The sequence below is a fragment of the Periplaneta americana genome, chromosome 12 (genome assembly GCF_040183065.1).
Source record: "Periplaneta americana isolate PAMFEO1 chromosome 12, P.americana_PAMFEO1_priV1, whole genome shotgun sequence".
Classification (NCBI taxonomy): domain Eukaryota; kingdom Metazoa; phylum Arthropoda; class Insecta; order Blattodea; family Blattidae; genus Periplaneta; species Periplaneta americana.
This window is the reverse complement of record NC_091128.1, coordinates 85,435,538-85,448,751: the sequence shown is the minus strand read 5'-3', so window position 1 is coordinate 85,448,751 and position 13,214 is coordinate 85,435,538. Positions and strand designations below refer to the sequence as shown.

Genomic DNA, 13,214 nt, shown 5'->3' with positions numbered 1-13,214 from the left:
TGCAATGACGTTATATAGCGCTAGCACTTGAGCCACGGACGTTCACATATCATTATCGTTTTTTTCTTCGGTATTACATTTCTTGACAATTTAACCTTAGCCACCGGCGCAACTCAGATGGAAGCGCGTTTGCCTGCTGATCCGGAGTTGCGCTCGGGGCTGGGTTCGATCCCCATTTGTGCCGATTACCTGATTGGGTTTTTCCGAGGTTTTCCCAACCGTAAGTCGAAAGTCAGGTAATCTATGGCCAAATATAATCTCGTTATCACCAATTCCATCGACGCTAAATAAACGAGTAGTTGATACTGTGTCCTTAAATAACCAAGTAAAAAAAATTGCGACGCCTGATATATTTTACATAGTGTCGAGACTGCCAAGATGTTAGGTCAATAATCCAACTATGCTAGAGATAATAAATTTTGTGAAACATAGTAACACTGACGGAGAAGAACAAGAATAAAAATGTGACGTACTCGTAACTATTAGGTTATTTTTCTTATCTGGAATTCCGAGTTGTAACATAATAAATTGTTGCCGGCTGTAGTGTCACGAAGACAGAAGCGCAGTTTTATCTCTGAATATAAACCACAGTATTAGGTTCGAATCGTTGTTACTAAACCTATTTCTCTTGTCCATTCACTGTGAAGACGTAAGACTATCTCTATATTGGCTTTGTGTGCTGAAAGTGAAAAGTAATATTGTGCTATGTCTTAGGCTTTAGGGATTCACTGAACTGCTCATTACAGAATTTCCCCTCCATCTCGCATGACAAGGGATGAACGTTTAAGAACTCTCTTACTCCGAGTCTGCCCTCTTGGCACATTCGCTTTTCTCTCGTGAACACTAACCGCCATCTGTTTTTTACCCCCCCCCCCCCCATGTACCGACATCTTCACATTTTATTTTTCTCTCTTCTTGAAGTTTTCATACTACCTTCGGAGGAGTATAAAAGCTGCCATTTTGCCTATACTTCTCATTGTTTCAGTGCCCAGCCATCAGTTTGGAGTGTTCTTCTCTCTGTCTCTGACCCATCTTGTGGCCAGAGAAAATAAACATTTCGAAAGAGAAGATAAGCTCGCCCTTCTCCAATGGGGCCATCACTCTCGGTCCCTAACCAAGCCTTTGGTCTACTTGAACCTTCGAGAGTACCCTGGCACTTCCAACCAATAACTCCACTTCAATCTTCTCGGGTATTAATTCGAAATCCTACAATTTGTCACCTAATTTAAACATTCCTACTACGCTACTTCCACTCCTTAGACTAACCCCGGTCCTTGTTTCGATGTTCTCGACTATGCATGAGGGACGCAAATCAGAGTCGCGACAGATTAAGGATTTCATTAGTTTTTTATAGTTATGTGGCGTCACACCAAATATCCTAGTGCTTAATAATACCTCGTATAACTAAGATGTACAATACAGTAAGCAGGTATCTCATTTCAAACAACATTCATTTATGCAAAAGGCGTAATGTTTATTTAGGGACCAACTCACCTTTATTTATTTTAGGGACTGTAACAACAGGCAAAGTTGAACCAAGTCCTGGTTCAGGTTTTGGTTGAATCTTTACACTTTTTGCTGAATTCCCAGCCTGTTGTGCTATCACAATTTTTGTTCCTCCTCCTATTTTAATACCTGTAAAAGAGATGTATTTGTTAAATCGAAAAAATAATAAAATAATGACAAGATTTACTTTACATTTCCAGTACCATAATTCAAATATTTATATTTGAATGATCCATGGAACAATACCAACAGCAACACCAACACCACCACCACCACATCTTACGTACAATACATCTTATGCGTTTTGCAAAAGTTCAGCCCTTCTATCATGTTACGAATTTGCCAATTATATCCCAATTTACATTATGTTTTCTTGAATTATTAAGTACAGTATAAAAAAAAAGATGCCAGATCCGCATAACTGTATGGAACTTTTAAGTAATTGGTGGTTGTATGACTGTACATGTATAGGTTTGGATGTTTGCAGGTTATGATGTGTATGAAATAATCGATGAAATAATCGTTGAAAGCTGAACCTTTGTTTTATTAGTTTGAAATAATCGTAGGCCACTGCTTGATGAGAATCATCTTGACATAAGCATAAAACAAAAACTTTAACTTTTAATGAATATCGTAAACACTGGAAATAAATACAGCATTTGCTGCTAATGCCATTAGTGATATCACAGAACAATAATAATGATATGTTGTGGGTTGCTATGGAGCACGATGCAAATTAAAAAAAAAAACACGTAAATTGAATCTTTTACAGCATACCCAAATAAGATTGTTTCTTTACTACATTGTATACAAAATGAGTTTTTTATAATCACAAAAAGTAAGAAATTGTGAATTTATGTAGGCCTAATGTATGGTTCAAGTCGGCAGCCATCAAAACACTGCACGATTGGGCTAGCGTCTCTTACTTGCGGACAAGACACAGCCCTAGCGTGCAATCGTCGCTGCTGGCAGGTATGCTGTCCCTCTATCCCTTGTGCACGACGGAGCAGAGTTCCTTACCCTCCATGCACTCTACCCATTTCAGCAAGTGCTGACGACTACTAGTTGAAGTAGATATGTTGTAGGCCTACAGTTCATCATTAATGGTGCACAAACTTATGCAACTGTTAGAAACGAATTCAGTATCTATTTTGAATTTCTTCTGGAAGATATTCAGAAAGCTGTTGTTTAAAATTGTGCAAAGTAACTGGTATGTCCGCAAAAACAAACTAAGAATTTATCATGTCATACGATACGTGACTAAATTTTCCGCGAGTTCTTTAATGCAATGAAATCAATAAATTTTCTTTTTGTCCAGTAATGTCTACCAAAAATCAAGTTTCCTTATAAATCCATTGATTATATCTCTGGCTGTTATCACAGTCTACTATATACAGTCACGAAGCTTGAGTTTTGAGGGTGCTAGAAACAATAGACTGTGACGGTACTATTTTGCATTGCCTGTAATGAGGCGATATTAGCGATTCTAGTGGTTGCACATTTACTACGTATTGAGCTTCGCGATTAGATTTCTCGAACACTGGACAGCTGATATGGTCCCATATAGCTTGTGAATAACACTGAAGTCCACCGCTGTGGAGTAATGGTTAGCATGTCTGACTGTGAAATGAGCAGGCCCGGGTTCAAATCCTGGTTCGGATAAGTTACCCAGTTGAGGTTTTTTCCGGTTTTTTCCTTCACCCCATCAAGAGCAAATGCTGGGTAACTTTCGGCATTGGATCCTGGACTCATTTTGGTGGCATTATCACCTATCTCAATCAGACACTAGATAACCACAGTAATTATTGATAAAGTGTCGCAAAATAATCAATTTAAAAAAAAAAAAAAGACACTGAACTAGTAGTGAATAAATGTTTTGATTTGAAGTAGTAATGGGAAATGCTGAATGCGCACTACTTGAGTAGTTACTGAAAAAAAGTAATGCACTGTTATGCTTATCTTTGAATATGCATATAATCTTGAATGAAGTTTAGTATAAACAACACGAAAATACTACTGTATATGCTGTTTGTGCAGATTCTGATACTTTAGTTGCACATGAATCCGCCCTCTAGTGATAATGAATAAATGGAGTGATGCCAGATGCCACAAACTCTGATCTGAAGTCACAGATTTAGATATCGGTTTCCTACAGGAAAGCCGAATATAGTCTACCAGTCATTTCAGCACCAGCTTGCTCTTCACAAAATCTTATATTTTCACAGTTGACTTCACAAGCTACTGTTTTTTCAACAGTTAAAGTTTCTATCTGTACTTACCATTTTTGGATACAGGTACAATTTTGATTGGGGACATCATTACAACTGAGTCCTGATTTTTGTTGTTCGGCTGCGGGGAGTCTGGTGGACTACTGTCACTTACTTGTGGTGGAGATATAGGAGGAGTTTCCAGTATGAACTGAAACACATAAAATTATGGTTCTACACTATACATTTTCACTGGTACAATACGAGAATGGATCAATAAGTTCTAATTATCTCACAGAAAGGATGTACTCAGGTCCCTGAAATAAAGTAAAACCTGGGTTGTACGTAACTGAAGTGGAATGATTTTAATCACGCACAACTCAGAAGGTTTGAATATAAGATAATTTTCGAATGACTAGGAATAAGTTTAACAACACAGAGAGCTGAGAGCTCTTAATGATTCTTTTATTTTAACCTGTCCAAATGTGTTTTAATCAATATAAAGTGACTAGAATTTTAATGTTCAATATAATGCACTACATACAGACATTTACATACTATGACATTTTTTTTCTTAAATCATGAACTCAGTTGAAACCATGGTGCTACAGCCCTTAAAGAGCCCAGATCAACCTGCCAGCTGCTGGTCTCACGTCCACATGCTGAAGAAGAGGTGAACAATTATCCAACCAGAACGGAGATATATCATGTGGTTAACATGATCATCCCCCAAGCTGTTATAACTGGCTTTCATAACCAGATTTCGCTACCCATCATAGTCCCCAAGTGCATCACGATGCTGGGTGGGCACCGGTCCCATACACTGACCGAAATTTCATGAGAAAATTTCTTCCCCATGAGGACCCAAATTTGCGCGCATTCTGTGATGCAAGTCCTAAGCAGGATGCCTTAGACCACGACGCTATGGCATGGGACCATGAACTCACAAGATATTTTAATAATTATTATTTATATTATACAGGTTTATTACAAACCCTAACAATTTCAGTTTTTGTTTTGTTGAAATTTGTCTCTACTTCTTCTATAGGTAAATCTGTCTTCTAGCAGGTAACTCTACTTTTACTGTCACATATTGTTAGACAGATATTGAGTGACCTGCAATAAAATTGTTTTCAAATATTTGGAACACGTCTTGCAAGAAAGAAGATATGCTAGCATGTAAAAATGGAGGATGCCAGCTCTGTATTTGCCTGGGCTGTGTAAGTTTGCTGTCTTTCTGAGTTTAAGTCCTGTAGCTGGCTACGGACTGGGAGGTCTGGGGTTCGATCCCAGGTGGTGACAGGATTTTTTCTCGTTGCCAAACTTTCAGAACGGCCCCGAGGTTCACTCAGCCTCCTATAAAATTGAGTACCGGGTCTTTCTATAAAATTGAGTACCGGGTCTTTCCCGGGGGTAAAAGGCGGTCAGAGCGTGGTGCCAACCACACCACTTCATTCTAGTGCCGAGGTCACGGAAAGCATGGGGCTCTACCTCCATGCCCCCCAAGTGCCTTCATGGCATGTTACGGGGATACCTTTTTTTTTTTAACCTTGATATCACTGATGTAAAGAAGCAGTGGTCTTCACTGTCACATAGCTTATAATATGTTCCCTGTATCACTGTATGACTTTGAGGATTGTGAAAAATTATTAAAATGAAATCAAAGTCATAAGGCAAATCATGTGAAGTTAAAAAGAAACTTTACATTTTTTTGGCATAGAATAGGAATATATCAGTCCCCTAACTGCCCATTGTGCAACTCAAACCAAGAAATGGACTCGGAACACCTCAAAATCTGTGCTTCAGTGACTGACCATGACAATATCTTTGAAAAATACTGGAAAATACAATGACTTTATTGTCAAATGCCTGGCATTAGAAAACAACAACTTTTTTTTTTTTTTTTAACTAATGGTGGGTACTTGACCATTCGTCTCTATCAAAGCAAAGAAAAATACGCACAATTCAAACTCGATTTTAAAAAAATACTACAAAAGCAAATTATGTACAATTCTGAATTAATTTATATGTAATTAAAATAATTTTGTCAGGATCTGTGCACAATAATTACGTACAAACCATAACTATGTACAACTGAGTTCGTAACCCATGTTCTACTGTATATTAATTTTAATGGAATGTCCCTTCAGCTGTACACACTTCCACAAATAGTGTTGAAACGTTTCTATACCTTACAAAAAAATAAGTTTTTTTTTTTTTCTTGACTGTCGAACTAGCAACTACAATCACTTCATTATCATTCTAAAAACTTGTTCCTTACAATGATCTGTCAAATGGGAGAACATGTAATAGTTGCTATGGGCAAGGTCGGATGATTATGGGGAGATGACCCAACAATTCTAATCCAGTTTCAGTAATGGCAGCCATGAGGAGCTTGTACATGAAGGCCTTGTTTTGATGTAACAGTACTTTCTGACAAATTGTCATTTCTATTCTACTTATCTGTTTCACGTAATTTTTCAATAAAGTTAATTTTGGTTGGTTGGTTTCTAGTGCTTTGGCACTTGACTATGATGCCATTCACCTAATATTTTTCACATATATATCTGATCCCTTTAATGCTGAGCAGAATTGAATAATGTCTACATTTATGTACGGGTTGTAACCTCGACACAGCATCCAGTATGGAGATTGTAAGAGGTTTAGTTTATGGAGGTGTACAGTGAAGCAATCTTGGCCACATAGGCGGAGTGATTGGGGGGGGCATGGGGGCAGTGCTCCCCCAAACTTGGCGGAATGCTTTTTTTTTTCTAATACAATTAGAAAATATTGAATTCAAAAGATTTTTCTTGCTCTTGCTTATGATTAAGTTTCTGTGCTTAAACTGACGAATTAATGTCTTCAGACCATGTGTCTGAACTATAATATTTATTTTAAATTTCTGAATGTATAAGAATTTCTACACCATTTGAGAAATTGAAACACTGTAATGTGTTTTTGTAACAGCCTGTACTCATGTGTTAAAACTCTGCAGGTATTCAAGCAGCAACTTGGAGAAATATGAATAACATACTGCATAACAATGCAGAAAAAAAGTGTAAACTTAAAGACGAGATTAAATAAAATTATTAGAATTTACATTTCATATGACATCTTGCTTTTTTAAATAAACAGGTAAAGTAAAATGTAAAATTGGTTCACCGCTGTGGAGTAATGGTTAGCACGTCTGGCCATGAAACGAGCAAGCCCAGGTTCAAATCCTGGTTGGGACAAGTTACTTGGTTGGAGTTTTTTCTCAACCAATTAAAGCAGAACTGCTGGGTAATTTTCGGGGTTGGATCTCTAACTCATTTCGCCATCATTAAATCACATATCATCCATACAATAGCCCGGGTTAAGTTCACGGTACAATGTCCTGTACTTGCACAAGAGCATGTCAGTTTGGCTACCCAATCTTTCACAGAATAGGAATGGTAAGCACAATAAGCCTCAGACTGCAGTGTAAGTCTTCAGGTCCCTCCTCTGTGCAAGAGGAAAAAAAAGAAGCAAAATTATCTGTATAATTGTTACAATTTTACTTTATTTTAGTCCACACCTGTGGAGTAACGGTTAGCGCTTCTGGCAGCGACACCAGGTGGCCCGGGTTCGATCCCCGGTCGGGATAAGTTACCTGGTTGAGGTTTTTTCCGGGGTTTTCCCTCAACTCAATATGAGCAAATGCTGGGTAACTTTCGGTGCTGGACCCTGGACTCATTTCACCTGCATTATCACCTTCATCTCATTCAGATGCTAAATAACCTAAGATGTTGATAAAGCGTCGTAAAATAACCTACTAAAATACAAAAAAAAAGCTTTATTTTACGAGACCTTTATTAAATGATCATAATCCGATATACTGTACCAAGGTCAAGCTATAACGGTGGGAGGAGATAAATGATGTCCTCCATAACCTCGGGATTCTATGGTTTTGCTTTGCCCCCCCCCCCGCCCAAGGAAATTGTTCTCTCTCCACTTACGCATGGCCATTAAGAAGTCTAAAAGATGCGACTGAGAAATTAATATCATCGCAGAAATTCAAAGAAGACTATGAAAATGTCATCAAAGACCAGGCAACAGGAAAGTGATGGTCAGAAATCCACGATAACCACAAGATTTGTTCCAGCCCATCCCAGAAAGTTAATTTAGTAGTTGCTTGCTAGCCTAAGAAGACAATCAAAATTTGGTCTGCATTTCTAAATATAACAGCCATAACCTCAACAACCCTTCGTAGAACACGGAATTTCAGATTGGACAGTCATGGTGCTTCCACTGCTTGTATTGTACTCGTCTCACAATCAGAATCGAAGTGGTGTATTTTCGACTCATCCCTAGTGGAAAATTGCCTAGGATCTAAATTGTAAAAATGTCTTTCAGTTCTTGTCAAAAGTTATTGTGAACTCACCTTCGCTATATCTCCTAGTCTGAAGTCAACTTTCAGGGAACACATAAGGCCCACAATTTTCTCATGTTCAAAACATCCACTAAAATTGACTATACTGTATACAGTATGACTCTACTATGGACTCAACTCTTTTGCATATTGCCAATCTTCAAGCACTTCACCATATTAATGAACTTCTTCACATCATCCTTTTTCTAACGAACTCCTCACACCAATTTTACACAGGGATAAGAAAGAGTTCTCTTATGAAATTCTCACCAGGTCACATAAAATATTCTCTAAATAAGTAAAGGTTAATGTTAGACCCTGAACTTTTATATTTTCACACTAAAAACAACATGCGACAATATACTTTTACTACAGTAATGTAGACCCAGAGCTCCCCAGTTGGGATTAGGACTTATTGATCCATGCTTTTAAAGAAATTGGATACTGGTACACATTTATGTGTGTTACCACAGACATCAACATGACAAAAGTTTATTAGTAATCAATAGGAAGAAAGAAAAACGAACGCAATAACAAACATATGATACTCTTCACATGTGACAAAATAAAACTGGATTAAAAGTATTTCTAAGCTAAAGACAAAAACCTCACAAACATCCTATGACATGAATATAGTGAAATCTTGGATTACGAGCTTAATTCGTTTCGAAAACGTGCTCTTAATCCAAAACACTCACATATCAAAGTGACTTTCTCCATAAAAACAATGCAAACTGTGATTAATTCGTCTCACAACCTTTTATTCATATAAAATACAGTGTAATTTAGGTAAAATTCAATGCAATAGTGCAACACAAATTACTTTACTGTATTTTGTTTTTGAGTGCCTTTCATCTGTTTTACGGCTTAGTAAATTTCTTGAACAATTAAAGAAAATATTTTCACTGTCACTAACGGAATCACTTTGGACTGCTTGACTGACTGGAATATTTTGCTTTGACTAAGAACCTATCCAATGACACCTGCTTTTGCCTCGTTTTGAGGATTTTGCGGAAATGTGACATTGCGTTGTCGTTAAATAGATTGATCGCATGCACTGCTACAACTTTATCAGGGTGATGAATTTGAACAAAATTCTGTACTACTTCCAACTTTTTACACACTTCTTTATTCCAATTTGAAGCGAGGAATTCGTCCGCTCTTCTCTCCTCTTCCTCCTTAGATGAGACCTGCTCCACTGCCTCTTGCTGTTGCAGCAATGCAGATCCATCAGCTCTTCGGTCGTTACGTACAAATCGTGCTGCTCATATTGCAAGACATCGCTTGTTTATCAAAACAAAAATATTTCCTCATTGTTTGCTCGTTTTGCAAAACACTCGCAAATCAAGTTACTCGTAATCCAAGGTTTTACTGTAATTTAATATAATGAAATATATATCTGGAAAATGTGGAATTTAAGTGAAAAATTAGTTAAATCACTTAAATATTATTAGCATTCTTCCGAGGGAAAATCATTTACTAGTAAGTATTTAGTTCACACAAATACACATTACGTAAGACTTCTTGATTTCAGTCAGTTTCATTCTGCTACAAATCAGAGTTTCTGTATCTACAAGGGACAGAAATACAAAGATCTCTTAATGTTATATGCATAAATTAATATTATTTGTAATGTTTTAACGAACGTAATTCCATTTTACACAATCATTTAAAGAATATAATTTTACCTTGTCTTTTACTGCCAGACATAATCTTTGCCCCAAGGATGTGAGAATCCGATACTTGTTCTGACTGTGACGATGATGATGATGATGATGATGATGATGATGATGATGATGATGATGATGATGTTGGAAACATTAAGAAACTATAAAATTTAATTGAAATCAACAATTTCGTCTTAATTATTTTAGGCGGACACCTCTATTGTCTATCCATTTAATGTTATTTTAGTAAATACTCTTTATGAAAAATATTTGAAACTGATATAATTACACTGCAACTTCCTAATTTTGCACAGTTTGGCAATGCAACTCATTTATTACTAACAAAATTATCAATAATATTTGACAATGATATAGGCCTACTCGTCAAAGAGACCACCTAAGTTTATTCACAATTTAGATTCGAGTGCCAATGTCAATTGAGCAGCGAACTCTCAAAATCTGACGAGTCTATTTTCATAAAACACACTTCAGATGCCAATTACTTACATCTCTGCAATGAACAAAATATTTTCTGTGGTGAAACTGCTGTAGATTCATATAAAATTTCACCATAGAAAAATCTTCGTTTATTACAGAGACACACACAGTATTTGTAATATTTTCTGAAAATGGATATGTCAGGTTTTGAAAGTTTGCTTCTCAATTGTTTACAATACCGTTATGAAAGCATGTTGACATTTGTGACTTAGGTTAATGTCTACTGTATTCTCATTTTTAAGATTTTAATCAGAAAATGAAACCATTTCTCAACATCCTCTATAGTAGTTTCAAGAAATTTAGTAATATTGTCTTTAATTCTACAGTTTACCATTGTTGTTGTCATTTTGGAAAATTAAAGTTTCAGAATACGGGGCAACATTAGTCACATAAACGAACTACAAGAGACATGACATTTATCTTAAATACAAAACTGTCCCTGAAATTCGAGATGTCAGGCAACCCTTACTAGTTTATACACAAACATACTGCTGTTAAGAGAGCTAAGACCGTAAGTATGATTCATATAATAGTCGAGTTTGAGTTCAAGGAAGAAAGATCAAATAATAAGGGACAATGGTCAGCATAACAAGTACTTGTACCTTACCTTTACTTCTGAGATCGATTCTCCTATCCACGTGTCCGAACTGGAGGAACTTGAAGGTGATGGTGAGGGAGGCAAGAGAGTCATCGGGGATACTGGCTCGATCTTTATCTCTTCCTTGATTTGGCAATCTGAAACAGAGCAAAATTATTTAAACTTCTGTGGCATCCGCTGACAAATTATGATGTTCTGATAAGGTCTTTTACAAACTGCAGAATGAATGCGAAAACGCAATGAAGTCTCTCAGAAGTACTTTGCAACTCACAAATGCTCCAAGAAACTTCTTTCTTGTAATATTTAAAAGGACTTCATAACTTTACATTAAAGAACAGTCATGTTTTGGTTTGTGGTTTGTGTGGGTATCACCTACTAAGAAAATTAATTATTTCTCTCTGTAACAATAACTAATGAATGCATTATTTTGCTGCATTTTTAAGGAACCAAAGGTGAGCGCCACAAAGTTCCAGGTCCTGCTGAGCACTCTTTTATCCTCCGATAGTGTACTACACCATCTCGTACTGATGCCATCTGTATCCCAGTCATAATACTACATCTAGCTGCACCAATTTGGGTAGATACTATTGCGATGATGATGATGATGATGATGATGATGATGATGATGATGATGATGATGATGATGATGAATTTTGAAATGGAGAGGGATGGTGTAATGATGGAGGGAAACAGAAGCAACCCGAGAAAAACCTTCATGAATCTTGACTTTCCGCACCATATATATGATCCTGTCATTGATGTGATATGTACCCTTAGATCTGGAGTCATGTAAGCTAGTGCTCTGCAACTGAGTTACCAAGGCGGAACTTTGCACTTTCATAATAATAATAATAATAATAATAATAATAATAATAATAATAATAGCCTACAAACAGGATCACACTCTATGAACTGTAAAAAATTCAAGTTGGCAGTTTTATTGCATTTGGAGAGGAAGGGAAAATGATTTAGGATTCTGTTGCAGAAAATATTGTGACTTTTCACGCCTTTCACACAAGCACGTAAGTAAACACTGTACATGAAAGAATCACGAATTAGTATATGACCTTAAAAACTCTTGACTAAAACGTCGGGAATATAACGTGTGACACTTCTCGTTGGAGTCACCGGACAGAAATCTGTACGAACTTACGGATATGGATTTTCTTATGTGGCCGAGTCAGTTATTATAAACCTATAAACAGAATTCCAGAGTATAGACACATATTCAAGTTTCGATCTCACTAATGCGAGTAAAGCATCAAAATTGAATTAAGCGTAGAGAAGCGTTACTGACCTATTACAACAAACATTCTAACCCACTTTACATGTTTATGAAAATAAAGTTTACTGTCAAGGAATACACCAAGAACTTTGACACTATCGTATCTGTTGAGTTGATTTGGTGTCGATTTAAACTATAGATGAATTTACAAGAAGTAATTTTCCTCTTAAGGGGTATAACATTAGTTTAGGAAACATTAATTTTCAAGCCATTCCATTCAGACCACTTTGCGATAGGGTCAGTGTCACTTTGAATAAATTTGGCAGTCAGCAATACAGTATTATTGATTGCACAAAAAATATTATTCTAACTTCTGCACGAATAATAAACTGTCAGAACTTACTCTGTACAGATATATGTGAAAATTATAAATAAAAGTCGTAATGTCAAGCCCTGTGACACTACACAGCATAAATTAAATGAATCGTGAAGTTCGTCAACAGTCGTACACAGGATTGTCTGTCACTGAGATAGTTCTTAATTAGTTTATGTAACTTACAGATAAGGATGTATAATAATAATAATAATAATAATAATAATAATAATAATAATAATAATAATAATAATAATAATAATAATAATAATCATCATCATCATAATATTGTCTTATCTACCAGCATAGCTCAGGAGGTAGCGCGTTTGCCTGCTGATCCGTAGTTGCGCTCGGGCGTGGGTTCGATTCCCGCTTGGGCTGATTATCTGGCAGGGTTTTTCTTATGATGTATACTCCAATCGTAAGGCGAATGTCAGGTAATCCTTAGCCTCACCTTGCCAAATACAACTTCGCTATCACCACTTCCATCGACGCTAAATGATACAGCGTCGTTAAATAACCAACTAAAAAACTATTGTCCTCTGTTTTGGCTCAAAAGATAACATTATTAGCTGCAAATTACTGGAGCTGGGTTAAATTCCCGACACGGAAAGAAAATTCACCTTCCTCTCATAGAGATCAAGTGTTTGTTCTGTTGTTTTAAGCGGTGTTCTTGCATCATGTTGAATATGTATATTATATATAGGCTTAATGTTATTGCTCACAAAAGTAAATATATACAAAATAAGC

The 13,214-nt window shown here is 36.5% G+C and overlaps 1 protein-coding gene across 2 annotated transcripts in view; it reads right to left on the bottom strand.

Moving 5' to 3' along the window:
* Positions 1–13,214, bottom strand: part of Atf6 (bZIP_ATF6 domain-containing protein ATf6) — a 178,568-nt gene that overhangs the window by 36,137 nt on the left and 129,217 nt on the right. For both annotated transcript variants that reach the window (XM_069841685.1, XM_069841684.1), the window contains exons 4-6: positions 10,876–11,003; positions 3,786–3,924; positions 1,495–1,635 (exon numbers count right to left, since the gene is read on the bottom strand). In XM_069841685.1, the coding sequence (XP_069697786.1) occupies positions 1,495–1,635; positions 3,786–3,924; positions 10,876–11,003 (408 nt within the window). The remainder of the gene's footprint in view (positions 1–1,494; positions 1,636–3,785; positions 3,925–10,875; positions 11,004–13,214) is intronic.